This window comes from Pholis gunnellus, assembly GCF_910591455.1.
Source record: "Pholis gunnellus genome assembly, chromosome: 14".
Classification (NCBI taxonomy): Eukaryota; Metazoa; Chordata; class Actinopteri; order Perciformes; family Pholidae; genus Pholis; species Pholis gunnellus.
Window position 1 is genome coordinate 8,387,071 of NC_136541.1, and position 20,334 is coordinate 8,407,404.

A 20,334-nucleotide genomic window follows, 5' to 3' on the forward strand; every position below is an offset into this window, starting at 1 on the left:
CCATGTTAAGGGTGTTTTGAGCCCAGAGCACCAACAGAATTAGTGCTACAAAGCCAATTCTTGTTGAGTGAGTAGAATATAAATGCCTGAATAACACCGCAAACAGAAAACTGTGGTAAACACATTTGAACACTCCATTCTTTCTACGCTATAAGCTCACCTCTTGCTTATCAAAAGAAAAGCACACATTAGCACAATCTCCTCGTCTGCCACCAGTTCACTTTCTTCACAGGCTGGACGGGACCACAAGACAAAAATGTTGCTTTCCTCTTTTCCTCTCTCCAACACCACCCCTCCCCTCTTTCTCCCATCACACAATATTTCATGCTACCTCCCTCCCTCCCTCTCTTCTTGCATTAAATGATACTGTTTATACACACCCAGCATCTATCATCCCATTTCACACTTCCCCCGGCTTGTTTATCTGCCTTGGGTGCTGGGGAGACATGAAGGCACACTCTCTTCTTCTTTCCCTCTCTCATCCCCTTTTGCCTTCCTTCCTTCTCTTCTTCCCTCCAACCACTGCTGGCTGCTCATGGCCATTGATATATATACGAGGGCTTATTAAGCCCTGGCGGTCCTGTTTGATCTACGCTGAGGGAGTTTGGGTGGCGGCGAGGAAGTGTAGTAAAGACACAAGTCATTTACTTCAGTACTTGTTGTCTTATTCTCCTGGGTCTGGTGAAGATCCTGCTTGAGGCAGCTTCTGCCAACTGCTCGATCTCGCTGCGCGTTTTACCTTCTGTAGCTGTTTGTGTTTGGTAATAAACGTTTGCAAGTGCCGCATTGGGGGTGACAAAAACAAACACTGCTGTGGTATCTGAGTTTCCCAAAGAATGCGGTTGGGGGATTTGTGCGGCGATCAATGACAGCCTGCCTTTTAGTCACCTCCTCAGAATTCAGAATGTTTTCGTTCACACGAGAAACCAGGTTACAGGGAGGAATGAGGAAATCACGGTGTTCACATGCAGTGCAGTAATCTTGTTACTGTGAATCTTGTGTTTACTATATTCAGCAGGTCAGTTATTGAATTTCATTCCTATCCCCTACTGTATTTTTGAATGGCATCTTTTGAAGGAAATTGTGACACAATATGATGCTGCAGAGTCTGAAGAAAGTTGTGCGCACGTCTGATTTTTTACAAAGCGGAGACTTCTGTTCAGCAGTGGATGTCAACGTCTCGTAAATCTGACTATATATAATTTATTTGGGCACAAGGATGCACTGCAGCGAATAACGATCGTTTCTTTAATCCCTTTCAGAGTGACAACATCTTTGACTAGACTAAGTCTTAGTCATGCACATGTGCACATTAGAACCATGTAGGAGTTCAAACATGGTCGATAAAAAGTGTTTTTAAAAGCAATGTAGCCCTGGAGTTCCTGTAAACCTTTACCCCAGATAAGGGGAGCAAGGGATTCAGGTGTCTCGTTTGCATGAAGAACGAGATAATTGCAGAAAGGTGTCAACAACCAGGTTACTAAAGTGAAGGTAAGCACAGTGATTGACTCAGCGTGTGAGTGAAGCCTGATTAATGCAAGTGATTTAGTTTTAAGGTGGGAGGATGCTACACAGTTTAAGGAGGGGGAGTACACAGATAAATACAAATATTGAGCGCCACTGATCCAAGCAGGTGTGTCTGGCAGGTGCAGTGAGAGTGTTGTGCAGCGATGGGGTTTAAGCATTTCCTTTGAAGTCAAGTGTATCATGGCTGCCCACTATAGCCTCCTTCGCACCTCCCTCCCCTTCTCAGAGCGAAGGAGTGGGGGATTAGTGGGGCGGGGGGGGGGGGGGGCGGGGCTTTAGGGACATTTAAAGCAGTATTTCAAGGGAATCAGGCCTGCTTTAGAGACTCCCTAGGACATGTGACCAGGCCTTCGTCTCCCTCTTAACTCCAGCCACAATAATCAATCTCCTCTGCTCTCTTCACGGTCAAGAAAGATAGGGAGAGGGAGAGAGACACAGAGAAGCACAAAAGAAAAAAGAGCTGAGAGGGGAGAGAGAAGAGAAAGAAATAGGTGAAAAGTCTGGGATTTGGTTTCGGACATCACTCGCTCTCTCTCTCTCTCTCCCTCTGTGGTTGCCCGTGGCCCAGCTACTGAATATGCATGTCCCGGGAAGTGGAGGAGCCCAGAGCAATCGCAGACTCTCATCCTTCCTGCAGTGAAGTTTACCCCAGACCATCCCATGGAGAGCAGGGCCTCCGCGTTAGTGCTGTTTGACAACTGCATGGGGCCTCCACCTAAAAAGCCCTGAGTCTTGTATAAGCATTGTGAAGAGATCTGCGTGAGGCCCTGCTGGCTGCCGAAATGGCAAAGCTGGATCTCTGATGTCATTGTCGACTGATAAGGGAGTTGTCAGGACAAACTGCAATGACTTTTAGAGGCGGCCGTATTGAAGGGCAAGTGGTAGTAAAAACAACAACAGTTTGGCTTGCCTCTGCCATTTTGGAAACGATTGAGGGGCAGCGTGGATAGAGTCAGCGGAAGGGTAATTAACTGAAATAGTTTGTGCGAAAAACGAAAAGGTGACACGTACAAATATACAGAACAGGCTCAGGCAAAACTCAATTTAAAATCCCAGAGGGGCCTTCACTCAGAAATAAAAAAAACTACCATGAGTTATGCTGTCAGTCCTTAATCAGGGAATGGAAATGTTAATTAATGCATGCGTGTGTCTCTTACATAATTAGCAGGGGTGTCAGTTCCTTCGTCTCTGAGCAGAGCCACGACAAAGCAGAGGTACTCCTGCGAACTGGTCAGCGGCTTGTTGTAGAAGCCGTTGTACCTCTTCTCATCACCCACGGTGAAGGAGGTCGGCAGTGAGGCCAACTTGGCAGCAATGTACGGCTTGGAGGAATCCAGGTGACGTCGGCGCCTCAGGACAGGGCCTTCACTGGACTTGAGCAGCTGTGAGAACATAGAGAGCAAAGGTTAAGGTCATGTTTGGTAAACAAAGAGTCAAAGTGAGTAGGACCCTGACCTCTGATCTCCTTTATGAGAAAAAATGATGAGTAAAGGGACCAGCAAACTAACAAAACATTCACACTATATATGCAGGTCTGGTTCTTAGTATGCTTCCAAATAAGAGATAATGAATCCACAAAGCTGAAATGACCTTTGCTCAGTGATACAAACTTTACAAACAATGCAGCCAAGTTACGAAGTGAGCAATTAGCGCTTGCTCCAGCACACAATCCCAGCATGACTGCCAGCCTGCTTAATAAATGAGCAGGAGCACACAGCACTGCACCATTGTGTTTTCAGCAGCATTTTGTTTTCTGTCAGTGATGTCTCATGTGCTACTCCAGATGTAGCTTTATTAAATCATTATGTCGGAGGGAGGAGACAATGGCCTGCTTAATGTTTAATGACTCAGGGAGTCCCATCTCTCCCCCTCTCTTGGTCTCTTCTGCTATTTCTTTAGGGAGCTTGAACAATAGCGATCCAAACCAACGAGCCTCGCAATTTACTTAAAAATGATGCTATTAATACTTAGGCATGTCATTTAGCTTCTATTCTCTTGGGGACAAGGAAGACCTTTATTCAATTGAATAATAAAGCAGTCATAAATCTTTATCCTCATTTGAATACCGTATGTAAAACTTTGTTTGGAGATGCCAAACCCAGACAATTAGGACTAGAGAGGAAAATGTGGAGGTACAGCAGTTATTCTTAATTACTGTTTTGAAATATGATACTCGCTTAACATTTACATTAATAGCTAAATAAGATTAAGATTATTCTATGTATTTTTGTGCACTTGGATTCAGCAGATGGGAACTGTCTGCAGACCTGGCGTCCAATCAGGACATTCCCCACCTGCCCGAGTGAGTCATTGTTTAAAATCTCTCTGCCCTGCCACCCCCCCCTCCCTGAGCCCGGGAGGGTAGAGCCAATTAGCGACAACCAGTGTCTTCCTACCCAGTTGGAACGGGAGATGCTATTGGTGACCCTTGACCTGGCACATTAGCATATCAGCCACCGGCTGGCACTCACCTCGTCCAGGTCCATCTCGTCTGGATTCTTCCACCGCCGGGTTGACTGAGACACCGGCACCACCACTATGTAGTACCACCTGCCAAGAAAAATAAAGCTTGTGTAAAGAGAGACTGACTGAAGCAAATACACGCTGAGATCAAAGCGGGCCAAGCGCATTAATAACACAGTCAAAACATTTAGTAAGACATACTTTCACTGTGAGGCTTGCTGGGCGGAATTCAAAACTTGAGTGGTACACAAGCGGGTCCCTACCAAGGTCGAACACCAGCAGATTGGCACTGCATTCCCCAATTAATGGCTAATCACTAAGAACATCTGCCATGTAGACTGGAACAAACACTATTCCAGTGAGACGAGCCTTCAGCTTATAGAGATCCCCGTAGGATTCCGTAGGTTAATAGGACCAGCTATGTGACAACTCGTGTGTGTTCTTTTACTGCTATCATTAAAAAGACCAAAAATAGAAGGAGAAGAAAGACATCAGTACGACATTTAGGAGGTTAGGGTCAAACTAAGGAGTAAGGTAACTAGTGAAGGAATGTGCTTGTGGGTACACAATGTACAAGCATCGGTGTCTGCGTTTATTTATGTGCTGGCTCTCTCTTGCTGTTTCTCTCGTGTTCTCCCCCATCCTCTCTTCTCTCAGCTCAAAGTTTTCCCCCCACTGCGGCATTCAACCACTTGTAAAATCAGCTGCTGCTGACAGGGAAAGCAGCTGCTTCTCTCCCCTTCTCTCCAGGCCTCGACTCTGTGATTCAACAGTCAGTCAATTCTGGGAGTGGGAGAAGAAATGTATAACAAGACTCCTCAATCACCCTCTCTCACCTACACGCACACACACAGACCTCCACTCTCCCATACCCAATCGCTTGTGCTCTTTGCCTGTCAATCTGAGCTGGAGCTTGGCCAGCCCCGACAGCCCTGTAATCTTTTTACCAATCAACCCTGTGCACACCCCTACTCAGATGTGTCTGTAAGTGTGTGTCTGAAGGAAAGGCTATACTCGTCGAGGTCAGGCACAAGTCTGCTCTCAACAATTTGAGTCAAAAGATAATACAGCTCCACCAGATGTTAAAAGCCTCGATTATCATCAGCCGCTGTGTCACGAAGTTGGCTCAGATTAAAAGTTTAAGTTTTAAGTTTCAAAATAGGTTTAGTATTGATCAGATACAAGTCTGCCACTTGTGCTACTGTTGCTGCAAGTAAGGTTGTTGAGAGTTGCAACTGAATTAGTGCCCGAATGATGTCCGAAGACATGTCCGTTTAGGGGCCCATGGTCACAAACAATCCCCAAAATATTCAGATTCATGTGTTCATTTATTGTCTTGTTTTAGTAGTGTTTATACATTTTAACGTTTTATCAAATTCAATTGAAATGCACTTTTTTATCAACGATCAACAATTAAATCATTCATGGATTTAACTGCTGCGTGATTGTTGTTAAGCGCATTTGCACAAATGTACGTCAAAACAGTGTCGCCTAAATTAAATGTCACTATGTTCTATTACTATTAACTGTCAATAATATATAGGTCCCTGCAAGGGGTTTACGAGACACTTAACTGATCCCTGATAGAAAGCTTGGTCACTGTGGCAGCCGAGAATCAAACGAAAATGAAGCTACATGATCCCTTATGCTAATTGATTTATTCCTAGAGTCTCAGCTAGCCTGTGCGCACAGTTCCAAGTGTACTGACCTGACACGTGTGGTGGTCTGGACCTTGGGCAGGTTGATGGTCATCTTGCCACCCTGAACCTGATGTGTGCTGGGCTTAGTCTGGATCAGGTCTGGGGCAGTGCGGATGGACACCTGCTGCTGCAGACCCCCAGCAATGTTGCCCCTGCTTGTCAGCACAAAAGAGTAGTCTGTGTCTGGCTGCAGCTGCGAGATCAGCTTCCTCTTCAGGTTTCCCTGCACTTCCACGCTTTGCTGGTTGTACAAGATCTGTGAGCACACAAGGGAACACTTGGAGTTATAGTTTAAGTAAACAAAATGACAAAAACAAAATGTATATCCTCCAAACAAATGCAGTACTCTATTCTAACTATTCCAACTCCCTCCAACACACACAGACGCACACATGGACAAAAGCAGTATGGTCCTAAGGGAGGCACCCATCACATCTGACACCTCGTCTCATGTGCCCCAATGTCACACTTGCCCATTGGTGCATAACCCAATAGCTTTTTACACTTCAAATTGTCTTCGCTCCATTACCGTGAGGGTGGAAATTGATATAATATAATTCTGACAGATTAATATACCTCATAAATGAGCCTGAATCTGGCTTTTCAGATTTTTCAGTGTAAAGTCAATGCATCACACCCTGGTGAGAGTGTTAACAGCTGTGTCGTTGCAATACAATTATTTTACAATTATATGTAAAGTGTATGTTATACATTGTGTAAAAATTACAGTAATACATTTCCAATGAAAAAAAAACATCCTGTTACCATTGCTGTATTGTATTTTGGTGTTTGAAAATTAGCGATTTTACAGTGATATATATCATAGTTAATGAAATCATTAAGGTAAAGTCTATGTCTATGCAATTTGTGTACATGGCTGGGGTACTGACCTTGAAAGGTACTTGGGATTTGTAGTTTTGTGGCAAATCCCAGGTGAGGAGGACAGAAGTTTTCATGACTGCTTTGACACCAAAATTCAGGGTGGGAAAATCTGGAGTGGGAAAATTCTTCGATTAAAATCTCAAGTAAGACATCTTGTACACCACACATTGTAATCTCTGCACTTAATACAATTTCACACTACTTCACAGCATATTCCACGGCGATACCTTATGACCAAACTTGACAAGCCACAGGGGGTAGAAAGAACATCAACAATCTCATTCACGCTTGGTTATAGATCACACAAAAATAGCCTTCATCACCCCAAGCCTATTTCATATATTACACCCTGTTCACAACGAGATCTTTGTGATCACCAACAAATGTATATATGGCAGTGGGAGTGACAACGTGTGTCGTAAACTAGACATCTCTCACAACTCAGGTTATAAATAAGAAATCTTACATATAGAAGATTATAAAAATGCATGAGGAAGTACATGCTGGGTATGCAGCAGATTTGTGTCTAATGGGTGGGAGGATGAGGAGGCATGGTAATGTGACTGTAGCGTGTAATGCGATTAGTACTCTATAAATCAATAAACACAGTGCTGTACAGTACTGTGGTTGATGAGAAAGACGGGGCACTGATAAAGACAGAAGAAGAGCCGGCCATAGTGTTCAAAATAAGCAGGTGATATAATGTTCCTGTACATGCTCACTTATGTTGTGGGCAAGTGTAACGATTATGTGTGCCTCTACTAAACCATGATTCAATGTTTTCAAATCAAACATCTCTGGCATGTTTATGTATACATTTCAGCCATGTGTCCTACCAATAGACATGGTCCTGCTCTGAATGCTGGGGCTGAGGGGTCCCCCGCCCTTACTGGTGAACGCCTGTACCCGGATGTCGTAGGTGGTGTCAGGATTGAGGCCCTGGATAGTCATGCGCGTGTCGGCCGTGCGGTTTGTGCTGTTCTGCTGACTGTTGATGTCCCTGTACACGACCACGTAGTTTACAATCTTCCCGTTCCTTTCGGCAACCAGCGGGGGCTCCCATGTCAGCTGGGTGCTGGACTGGGTCAGTCCTGTGACTTGTAGGTTGAACGGGAAGCCTGAGGGCACGGTTTCAGGGGTGCTGATCTCCTTCACGTAGGCCTCGCCGATGCCTGCGCGGTTCCGGGCGCTGAGACGGAAGATGTAGGTGGTGCCTTTGTGCAGCCCAGTGACGGTGTAATGGTCGTCGGTCTTTTTTAGCTCGCGTGAGGTGTAGTTTTCCTCATCGGTGCGCTTGTACTGCAACTGGTAGCCCATCAGCTCACCCACCATTTCCTTAGGCGGCTGCCACTGGATCAGCGCCGTGTTGCCATTGGTGGGGTTGATCATCATAGCGGGCTTGCCTGGCACTGAAAAAAAGATTGAAGTAGAATACGTAAGAAGAGCCTATTTTAAACAACCCTAACATTACATTTTAATAGCTCAGCATTTTGGGAAAGCTGCTTATTTGCTTTATGGCGAAGAGTTAGATGAGAAAATTGATATCATTCATCTTTCCTTTGAATATAAAGCTAGAGCCAGACGATATGAAGGTGACATGCCTTGCTCATATAGCAGTTAGTTATGGTAACTAGTCGGGGTGTTGAAGCTAACATACACATTACCAAGAAATTCTCGTCACGTCTTCTGATCGTACTACAAGGGTACAGAGTTTTAAGCCTTCAAGATAATACCACAGTATTCACTGTAAACACATATCCTATGATTTACATGATAACCTTGATAAAACCAACTCTGACCTGCACCAGTAGTGGTGATGACTTTAGCTTTGCTACGAGCTCCGTCTCCCTTGGTGGTGTACGCTGCTACAGTGACAGAGTAGGTGGTTTCAGAGTGCAGTCCAGCAATAATGGCCTCCTGCAAAATGGAAAAATCACAAGGTCAGAGTTTAAAAGGAATCAGTGAGTCTGAGCGGGACCGCCTCGATGGCAAAACACCCCAAACCAAAACAAAACCCCTCACACACAAGCTCCTATCCCCTCACAAATCACACAGCACCAAAATAAACCAAGATGAGATTTAACCCTCTGCTGTATCCAATTTGCCTATAATAGGAAACAAAATGTGAGCATTTCACAGAGAAAGGTTTTGAAGGCACACAAACAGGACCAGGAACTTTTCTTAGTCAAGAAAAACTCCTGGACTCGATTGTAAGGCACACTCTGAACCCATTAACCAACCAACCAACCAAATGAACAGGAACCCCACCAGTGTATCAGTGTTCATGTCTGCTGCATTGATAAGCATGACATCATACCCAGAGGAGCTTGGGATCGTCACTATAAAAACCCACACATTGCACTCTTCTGACTGTGGGAGTTATTGTAAAAACTCTTAATAAATCTTAAAGACAGAGAGATGTTACGTATTTCATTTTCTTAAGTTTAAATTATGATTAAGTTAAATTCTTGGTATTTATTGTCCTCTGGATTCCCATGCAAGTTGGGTTGAACAGTCTCAAGAACACAGACACACTAAGGTGGTCGAACAAATCAGTAACTCAACAGCGAGGACAAAACAGACAGTAGTAAAAAAACAACAACAAGCAACTGAGGTAACACACTGTTATTGGTAACCCGCTGCAGTGCTGGCACTCACTTCACCAGACTGCATCCGTCTGAACAGAAAAACAAACCCACACACGCTGGAATTAAACACTCTGAGCTTGAACAAAGCCCATATGTAAACAGAAATATGTGAATTGGCATACTGATGCAAATATATACTGTATATAAAACACACACTAAAGTCTGCATGCACGTACAAAAAACACATGAACAATGATAAACGCAGACATGCGCACACACTCCATACCAAGAACAAATGAATGCCTGCGGCTTGAGCACACATTGTGGAGTTGTCTGTCTGAGACTGGGGCCACTGAGAGGACGAATACACCAATGCCTACGAGCCTTCCTGCCGGAACTCTGGGCAAACTTCTCATACTTGGAATTATTATACGGCTTTGCCCTAATGCTGTTTCTCTAACTAATGAAGTATTAATTTCCAAACCATAGAAGAACCTTCAATGGTCTATATAAGCAGCTCTGTTTGACAATGCTTTTTACTGCTCCTCTCTTTAAGGGACATTTGGTGCTCCCATACTAGCCTTTAAGGAGAGAAAATGCTAAATTACTGCATCATAAAACCATTTTAACTTTATGGAAGAAGTCTCATTACTTTAATCATACAAAATGGCTTTAACAGTCTCAGCAGTGGCAGCCAAAGAGATCTTTTTCCTTATTCTGGCAAGGTCAAACCGGGTCTAGTAACACTTTTGAAACTCAGCAGAAATAGAAAAAGCAAGGCTTTAAAGTTTCCTTCAGAGCAAATGCTTAGAGCAGCACCAAAGGGCATTACAGAGATTATCAAGTCTACTAGTTATAGAAATGTATTCTTCTCTACAAGCCTCCCTACACCACTATCCTCACTTGGGTAGAACATGTCAGGGGAATAAGGGCAGCATTGTTTAAGCAAATGTATATGCTTCAGAAGTTTTTAATTTTTTGCTAAAGCACATTTTAGTTGTGTTATATTCCTATTGATTCAAATTAGAAATGGCGTTACTCTCTGTGAACATGCCATGGGTAAAAAAAAAAAAAATGCTAATGTTTTTGCTGTTGACATCTGTCTGGCGCACAGACTGCTATCGCCAAATTATGGCTGCTAAAGAAAAATAAAGATGTGTGAGCAGATGTCCTCTGACAGCGTCTAGCTCTGTGTCTGTCAGGTGCTAATCAACACATTAAGAGGAGCGGAAGCAAGCCTGACTCATGCCATGTGGGTGTTGCTGATGGAATCTGGCCATGTTGCTGTGCAAAGGGATTTAAATAAAATGACCTGCGCACATTCCGCTTTTGTAAAGAAAGAAAACATCCAGTGCTGATGTATAAGCAGGTGACCCGAAAAACATTTGCAGGCGGTCACTGGATTGATTAACCAGTTTTCCATGTTTTCTGTGAGAGAGCGAATTTGAACCCCAACTTGCTTCAAAGTAATTGCTTAAAAACAAGAATCCTTTTTTTAAACAACTTCTTTGCCCTTGTTTGAACGCTGACTACATTATTTGTTATTCTGGCAGGTTTCTATTGAATTTCTGACTAGGAACAGTAAGTGTTTCTGCATTTTTTTGCTAGTGCGATACGACATCGAGGAGGTAATAAGCCATAACAAAGGGCTGCGTGACAGCCATGGAACAGTAAGCTGCCATCCAGGCAAATGAAAAGAACATGAAAGGCTGGTGGCAATCTTGGAGATGTGTGGCGCTGATAAAACACACAGCTCCCCTACTCAAATATACATGTCATCTGGAACAGTACGGGAGACAGCAGGTTAGGCGAGCCTGATTAATGTTAGCGTCACACTGGGATGGTGACACACAGCCTTTGACTGCACTGTACACTGCTGGGGGGGGTGCATGCTCACTGCAGTAAGTGCCTCAGATCCGAGTGAATGCCCAGCTGTTACTATGAGTTTGTCTTGTGGTAAAATGTTGACGTATAGGACGTCTTCGCGATCATCACTGAAAATAATCCTCAAGCTTTGTGGTTGCAGTAGCTCCTGGAGAACATCACTCCCGCACACATAAAAACAAACATCAGGAATCATTAGGACACACGTCTCCTGCTGTGGTTATGATGAGGTTATGATCTTTCATGAGGATTCACACCGAGTGAATTACAAGCATTACACAGAAATAAACACACACACACACACGCACGCAACTCAAAAACCAAGCACACACAGCACCCCCAAATTGCAGAGGGGAGAAGAGCCTGCCCTGCAAGACAACCCAGCAGCACACATGAGGGTTACTCACATGCTCGGTGGACTCCTCAATATTCCACTGATGGGAGAGAAGACACAGGACACAGGATGGGGGGAGAAATGAGTCAGAGACAACACAACTGGAAAAAAAGCACTTGTCTTTTTTTCACTCAGAGACTGATGATTGTTGGTGTCAACATGCAGGAGAAAAAACACAGAGGGAGAGATTGTGATGGAAGTGAACGGGTGAAAAAAGAAAGAAATGAAGACAGGTTGAGTGGCATAAAACAAATTGTGAAGCCAAGTTGAGCAATGGTTGAGAAATTCATTAGTGTTTATGATGCACTGCCTTGTTTCTCATTTGCCTATAAATCCAATAAAAAAATAAAAAACCGCTCTCTTCCTTAATCACAGAAAACAACTATTCAGGATGATAACTATCTCACGGTGGACATAAAGCATAAAATATGCAGAATCTCTGAAGCATTTCCTCTTTCCTCTTTTCAGAAATGGAGGTAGGGCCTTTTATTCATTATATTTCAATATGTTTTCAAAATGTTCCCCTTGCTCACTGTGCTTGGCCAAGTGATTCCCGAGGGAAGTGAAAGCCCATTCTGTGCCGCGGGGCTCCGTCGGTGCCGAGCGTGAAATCCTATTACCAGTGCCGCTATGCTAGCCCTGTGACATCAAACCCCATCGATGCAGAACGCAACTGCTGGTGTTTACCAGCAACTCGCGACACAGTTCAGCTCCTGCAGAGGAGTTCACTGATGGGTGGTTTGGCTGACAAGGGGCAGGAAAGATGACACTGGTGACACTGATGTGGGACAAAATGGAGAGGAAGCTGGGCTGAGGAAGAAAGGTGGCTGAGGGTGGTGGCGGCAACCAATGGACATTAGGGTGCGTAACTTCAACAAGAGGTGCTGGTGGAGAGAGGAACACTGGGAAAGATGTGTATTTGTCCAGATTTGAGATTTTCATAGGTTGCCCCTATTTAATACAACATAGGTGAATGGATTTATATTGGGTTTGCACATATAATTGAAAAAATCAACAGCTATGTATCCTTTCAGTCTGTGACGTTACAGCAAGACAACATTAAGTGTCATCAGTCAAATATCAAGCCATTAAAAGATGAGACTAACAAGCTGTTAGCGCTAAGTTTACTTGTAAGTTGACTTTTCTGCAGCTGAAAGTTTTAAAAGAAGATGACCCTGTGAGGCCCTAAACCACAATCTACTGCATTCATTTATTGCATTTTTTCTGGTAGAAATGTTATTATGCCTATGCTTAGTTTAATGTAGACCACCAATACAGGCCTGGGAAATGAAATATCACTCGCAATATTGGCAAGAAAAATTGCATTTAGATATTTTTCATCAAATTGTTCAGGCCTTGAGGCGGATATGTTTCTCAAAACCTTAGCAAATAAAACCAAGTATACATGTTTTAGATTTAGCATCTAGCATTAGAGGTAATTGAGAAAATGTCATTTTCTGGAATTTATGAAGAAGAAAATAAAGTTTATACAGTAGAATAATCATTTCAAGACAAGCAGTGTTGCCTGCCTTCCTGCTTGCCCGTCTTTCCCTTCTGGCCTCTCCAGACTCTTTCAAAACAAAAGGGAGTGAGCCTCACACACCGCTGATTCATTGTGCACTGGAGACGTGTTCATCATCCTCCATTGACTGTTGGCATATGAAAAGACAAAAGACCAAAGTTCTCCACCCTCCTCCCTTCGGATGGGTCTTTATCAACAACCTGCTAACTGAAGCATAAGGCAAAACCTTTGTAGGGTCCCAGTTGCGACCGGTCGAGACACTTGCATCAGAAAATGCCGCCTCATGCTCCCCTGATGTAGCGGGGCACTAAAGAGGACCATTTAAGAACAGCTGCTACTTAACTCCATGAACAACGGTTTGCGGCGTGCCTAATTGCTTAATTTGTTTACCGTCGACTCCACTCAGTATGTCAACAGAGCAGCGAACACATTAAGGTTCGCAAGAGTTCCTATCTCATCTTGGGCCTAATCCCTTTCTATCGCAACTGCGTTTGCTTTCTGCTTAAATCCATGGGAGAATTATAAATTATCCCCCATTTTTATTTCGAATGCCAACGCAAGCTGAAAACACATCATTGCTGATAAGCGTCGTTTGTGAAAATGGAGCGGTATAATTTGCAGGCGAGTGAATGCAAATGTGATGACATGGGCTGAGATGTGTGGCTATAAAAATGGGAACGAGGGGGGAACGAGTGATGTGGAAGAGAAGGAGCTGTCATGATTGATGGAGTGAAACGGGCTGAGGTGCTTCTTTTCTCTTTTTTCCTCCGATTCACATTCAACTCCAATCTGAGGCAGTGAAGGCCGTGGACGCAGTGAGGCATTGCCTCGCTCGCTCGCTTCCACACACAAACGCACACACACACCACGAAAACGCATGAGTGGTCAAACAAAATGAACCTGGAAAAGTAGTGCTGAATAAAGGCAAACTTGTGCAAAAAATGTATAGATACACAAACAGTGGCTAATGGCTTCAAACTCAATCAATATATATACATGTTTTTTTCATAGACGACACATGGGCCTATAGGTTGCTGTGAGTGCACAGGGATAGAGCAGGCTATGTGGTGTGGAGTTGCCCACTCAAGTTCAGGCCACTTTCCCAATAGAAACATGGTTAGAAAGGGGTTGATAACATCACACTGTTAACATGGCCTCTGGTTTAAATTTAGCATTTAGAAATGAGGGCGCTGTGTGGGCTCCTGCTTGAAAAGAAAAGAGGCGCTTTAACCGCCCACACACAGGCAGGCTCTCCTAGTTCTCCTCCCAGCGTTTCAGCTAACCCTGAGAGAGGGTGAAGAGGAGAGAAGGAGCCAGAAACAGAGAGACAAAGACAAGGTGAGGGGGTCACAGCGATTTTGACAGCATCTGCAATCCAAAAAATCTGCTTAGATTTGTGATTGAAGCCTAAGGTGAGCTTGTGCTGTGTTGTGAGAGCTCTGGAAAGTGTTTTCTTTTTTTTTCCTCCTGGCAGGCTTACTGTGCATTCAATGCAGGTGAAAGGGTGGATATGGAACTGATTTCACAACACATTAGGTAAATTCTTGAGAAAAACACTGGAAGAAAATCGTTTTTTTCCCCTGTTATTCATCAATTACAGGTGTGCATTTGTGGGATTTGCATGAGTCTAGGGTGAGTCACGAACTCTTCTCAGCCAGCTGGAACGCCTACTGCAAGGTTGATCTAACAGCGAGCATGTCTGCTCATGTTTTTTTCCAGTTGTTGTTGGGTTATGGGAATGAAAAGATGTGTGAGAAAAAGAGGGATTGTTCTCAAAACCAGTTGAGCGGACGTGGACAAGGGAGCGTCTGCTGACTGTGTGGTCTTTAATGACGTCCGGGCAGGTCCTTGCAGGTTGGCTACGCGGCGCTATCTCATAGAAAACAATCCGTTGAGATGACTCAATCAAGGGTAACCAACCTGCACGCAAGCCTCTGGTAATTACTCAACCGGCTTCTCAGGCAGGAAGGGTGCAAAAGGAGGACACGAGAGGAGGAGAAAAGGAAACAATAGGAGGAAGGTGGAGAAAGTCAGGTTTCTGCCAGGGAGGGAAAGGTGAGTTTAACAGGTGTCCTGGAGATCAAACCTGGAACATGAGAGCTATCCTGAGCGCCAAATTGCAGCGTGTCTTCGTGTTTATTGTGTGAACCTGGCACAAATGAGACATGGCGGGGAGCATTGTTTGCACAACAAGTAGGGTCGTGTTCAGTTCAGCAAGACAAAGTCACGCTACACATGTCCAAAACACTTCCAGGAAGACAAGAAGCCCCCATGTTTTTGTCTTCTTTCAGATCAAACGATGCGGTCCTGGCTGTCAAGCACTCTAGTTCACAGTCACATTAAAAATGAACTGTCAACAGCAGCTGCCAGGAAATACTGCTGTGAAACAAAGGTGTTGGACTGTGTTTGGGGGTTGAGGGTGGACCATTTAGCCAGAGCCTAACGCCATGCATTATTCCCCGCTCTAACTGGCCATACTGACCTTAATGTTAATGCGATACTATAAAGGCGCATGAGAGATGTGCCACTTGGGTCGCCTGACAACCACACAAAAAATACTCATTATGTATTTATCACTGAATGCCCGGTTACACTACTGGGATCAACAAGCTCGTATTTAGCCTCACTTGGTATGTAGCACATCGGACAAGGTGACTTTGACAGTGCTTCCCCTTCTGTAATGATAAGACTGTAGACAGCGGAGTGTTTGCCAAAGCAAATTAGGGTTAATACCCCACTCAAGGGCATCGCAGTGTACACTGCCTGGGAACTCAACCAGCAACCTGTTGGTCTCCCTAAATACGGCTGCAAAGCATTTATTGGCAAATGCTGCTCAGAGACTCAAGCGAGGCTGTCCTGATTTTTTTTAGCGGTGTTCCTGCGGCCAGGGAGCGCTTACTTGTTGAAATGAGATGTTCATGTGTTAGGCCATCGGGGGTGCGAGTGAATGCGTGTTCGTGTAAATGTTACTCCCGGCAAACAATCAGAAGGAGGCTCTTAAGCTGGTCTCTCCTCTCCCGAAGAGAGGGAAGAAGTGAGAGTGGGGTTTTTGGGTTTTAAAATATTCATGAATCTCTGAATCCCTCTTAAGGATTACAATCTCTCATTCATCTCATGGTGTCACATAGCTTTGGGCGATTCGGAGCAGCCTGCATTAATGTGTTAAGGGCGGTGTCAGGAAAATAACTCTAATTTATAAACATGGTAACAAGGCAGTGCATATGTATTACTGCTAAAACCCGCAAAGAGAGGTGCATTGATCCCACTAAGCCCCGTCCTGATGTAACACACATAAAATATTTAATAGCTATTACTCTAGAATTAGAATGGATCTTGTTACGACAGCTAATCCAAAGCTCTGGAAGCAGGGTACCAATTTAGAGTCAAATGTCACATGTGGAAAAATATGAAAAAAGAGGGGGGGGGGGGGGGAATACTGCAGTCGACAGAAAGAGAATTCCACGTGTGTCACGCGGTATGAGGGAAATGAAGCGTGAACTCAGAGAACGGAAGGGAATACGGGAGCGGTGGAGAATGAAAATAATGGGAAATGAACATAAGACAGCTATCGACAGTGAAAGGGAGACAGCGAGAGACTGAACAAGAGTAAGACATCTTCCAGTACCTGTGCCTCTGGCAAAGCAACGTCCATGATGTTAGGGTGGCCTCGCGGTTCATTGTTTTCCAGCCGAGAGAAAATGACTTGGTAGCCACGGATTTGGCCGTGCTGCTTCCCCTGTATGGGCGGCTTCCAGGTAACCCGGATTGCTGTGGAGTTTATGGCCTCAACCTCAAGCTTCCTGGGGGGTGCTCCAGGCACTAGAAACCAGGGAAAAAAACGAGGGGGGGGGGGCAAGAGTAAGACAGAAAGAGAGAGAGAGAGAGAGACAGACGGGGTGAGAGAGAGGGGGAGGGAGTAATGAGTCAAAATATGCTGAGTTTGTGATTTTCCTCACTTGACTGTGTTTTGTGACGAGGAGCCAAAAACCACAATAATGACTCCTGAGTTTTTTTTTATAGACTTGAGTGCTCTGTTGAAGGAAATTATACTAGATCTGGCCAAGAATCTAAATTATCTCCACTCCGCTTAGACATTCTATATCTACCATGTCCCCAAAACACCCTACGCCAGACAGCATGTGGTCTAGCGACGTCTGTAATGTCCTTAGTTTCAGTATGAAATTAGCAGTGTTGCAGCAACCTTCAAACACATGAATTATAAAGGACTCTCTTAGGAGCAGCCACTCTCTATCACACTGCAAACAAAACGAGGAACGAGTGAGAAAAAGAGGCAAGAGCTACAGAATGGAGAGGGAGAGTTCCGCTCCACTTCTATTCCTTAAACCAGAAGAAAGGACAACAAGAGGGAATTTAAACAGTGAAAACACAGGAATGAGGTGCAGAGCGTGGGCCCACGGGTGATGAGCCTTAACCTGCCATAGATGTAGAAGTCTTAAAAAGAGAAGGTGACCCACTCTTCCACCACTGTCGTCTCATTAACTCAAAATTGATTAACAAGACAGAGAGAAATGTGCAGACGACGTTGAAGATATTGACGGAAAATAGTGACAGGCAGCCCCAAGCAAAAGAGTCGGAGAGCACTCTGCTAAAGGGGAGGTGTCAACCTACCATCCTCTTTGGTCCTCATCCTCACTGGGGCACTCTCAGGGCCCGGGCCCACATCAGTGTGTGCCCTCACCCACACCTGATACTCAGTCCACTTCTCCAGGCCATCCAGCACATAGCTAGAGGCGTCTGCGCCGATGTCCATCACCACATGCCGCTCCGTGTCCTCTCCAGCCAGGCCCTGGTAGCTGACTGTGTAGCGCACGATGGCGCCGTGGCGGCTAGCGGCGGGCGGCGCCACCCAACTCACCTTGAGGCTGGTGGAGCTCAGGCTGACCAGATGTACTTCCTGAGGGGGGGCGGATGGGGCTGCAGGGGGAGGGGAGCACAACTACATGGACGGGGGCACGGATCAAGCAAACCAAAAAAAAAAACCACAGGCAAACACAAGGCAAAACTATGGAAGCTTTTTGTACAGGAGAGAATAAGAAAATGCAAATGTAATATTCAAAGTGTAATATTGAGTTTCACCACCTACAGTGAGTATAAAAAATGAAGCTACATATGAAAAGTGAAAGCATAATTTTCTTGCTCATCTGACACCATTGAGCAGATTTCTGTATAAATGTATTGCACTGCATATGTATTATTTAAATGAAAGACTAAACAGGGGCAGACATTACACATTAAGCTTGAACATTGTTGAAAGTGGCATTAGTCTTTTCAGTGAAAATGTTTATGCTTATTTGTTGCCCCTATAAAGAAAGTATCTTTTTCTTTTTCCCAGATCTTTGTGAGAGACCTGATATCAGGGTCCAGCCAACCTATTCCATGTTTTAGATCTGTCATCTACCTTAATGAAAGTCTATTTCTGAGCTGGGGGAATCACAAGTAATTAGCACTCATACTGTCGGTGATACTTTTAGTTTGAATATTACATTTTTTTTTTTTTATTATACTGAATACAAAATAGCTTCCATACTAAACAGGATGCAGCCTCCGGACTGAGAGATTGGCTGCAAAAACACATTACCAGGCAACTGCTGAAGCTGTGTTTGGAACTGCATTTATGCGAGAGGCCATCAAACTACAGGGTGGGTTGAACCGAATGTAAAATGTGCCAAATTTATACAAGGTTATGTTTTTATAAAGACGTAATTTGTCCCAAACTGCCCTCTCTGCTGCCTCTCGCAGCACGCCGAGGGAGCAATAAACTGGCCATAGATGTGCGAGTGTGTGAACAAGTGCTTGACAGTGTTGACTGGTGTTCACACATTGATGCAGAAGCTTCAAAGTGTTTGTCAGACACTGCTCAGTGCTGCAGCTGAGATACACTGGACTGTCAAGTCATACATGAGGCTATCATTTCGTAATCAATACCGTCATGAACATCCTGGCTATTGTCAACATCTGGTTTGTAGCCACCACCATGGAAAACAATAATGATGTAATATTTCAAAGCCTTTGGATTTGAATGATTGCAATCAAACCGGCAATGTTGTAGCAATACGGTTCTGGTATGAAAACTACTGTCCAAAAGGACGTCAACGTTATATTTAATGTCTAAGATTCAATTATATTCCGTCCACCTCACCCTGCTATGATTTATAATCACTAGCTCCTCTGGCATGTCCCAGTGAGTGTTGAAGCAGAAATAACAGAGTTAGAGTTAAGAGTTGCTCTGGAATAATAAGATTACTGCAATAAATAAGATTATTTACAACAGCCACAGTATAAAAGATATGTAAGCTCTCAAGTCCAGAGGTAAAAACAGAAAACCAATAAACTATTTAAAAATACAAGAACAACGAGATCAAACACAATAGCATTCATACGTTTCGTGCATCTAACTCAATCACAGACTTGTTCAACTCTACAACAAAAAAAACTATTAAAAATAAAATAAAACGAACCAAGAAAAAATAAAATAAAAGGTGTTCTTACAAATCATGCCCATGAAATTTTTTTAAATTTTTAATAAGCAGAGCAATGAACAGTTCCCTCAAAGCTTAACAGAGGAGAAGTGTCCTCAGGTGGTCCCTGATCCACAAGCGAGTGGACAGGAAGCTACAGAGACCTAACAGCACCATGTGTATCACAAAACAAGGTGACAGGCTGAATCAAAGTAAGGCTGCTGATTTGCAGAACTAATTGTGATAATGAGGTCCTGATGAAAAATATGCTGGATTAAAGTCAAATTGGACGATTTCAAAGCAAGATAAAGAGTTGGGCTTTAAATAGAGATTGAATTATAGATGAACACAATAAAATATCTCTACCTCTCCTCCCTCAAAGTGTTGAAGCTCAATATAAAATGTCTTTCCTGCTGCAGTGTTTAACCACTGTAATTTAGATAATTTCCCGTTCGGTTGTAGGTAAATTATCATGCAACTGTCAAGTCCTTAGCTGAGTAGCAGAGTTGAAGTGTTTCATCATATATAAACAGCTGAGTTATGTTCATTGCTCTGAATCTTAAAAAAAATGACACTAACCATTTAAATGCAGCACGAGAAAATGTCACACTTTCCCTCTGCCATTTGCCTCAGAACCCTCTCAAGGCTGCTGCTTATTTCACGCACACCATCCTCCTGCCGCATGAAATCCAAATTCTGTTCTCCAAATGATGTGTCCTTGTGACTCCTGCTGTCAAGAGGCCCAAGGACACAGACTCATCACCACTCGTGATCTCAATTGACAGTTATATAACTCTGTGGTTGTCGGAGGGGTGAGCGCTCCAATGACTTTGTCTGTCCTAATAGGGAAAGATTTCACAAAGAGATATCAATACCTTCTGACCAGTCTGTTGAA

General features: G+C 44.0%; 1 protein-coding gene across 1 annotated transcript in view; it reads right to left on the minus strand.

Moving 5' to 3' along the window:
• Window positions 1–20,334, minus strand: part of LOC306705901 (receptor-type tyrosine-protein phosphatase F) — a 116,778-nt gene that overhangs the window by 33,435 nt on the left and 63,009 nt on the right. Inside the window, exons 11-19 of the mRNA XM_079172777.1 lie at window positions 17,590–17,895; window positions 16,586–16,779; window positions 11,452–11,478; window positions 8,372–8,489; window positions 7,409–7,981; window positions 6,581–6,681; window positions 5,699–5,946; window positions 3,999–4,077; window positions 2,685–2,909 (exon numbers count right to left, since the gene is read on the minus strand). Coding sequence (XP_079028903.1) covers window positions 2,685–2,909; window positions 3,999–4,077; window positions 5,699–5,946; window positions 6,581–6,681; window positions 7,409–7,981; window positions 8,372–8,489; window positions 11,452–11,478; window positions 16,586–16,779; window positions 17,590–17,895 — 1,871 coding nt within the window. The remainder of the gene's footprint in view (window positions 1–2,684; window positions 2,910–3,998; window positions 4,078–5,698; window positions 5,947–6,580; window positions 6,682–7,408; window positions 7,982–8,371; window positions 8,490–11,451; window positions 11,479–16,585; window positions 16,780–17,589; window positions 17,896–20,334) is intronic.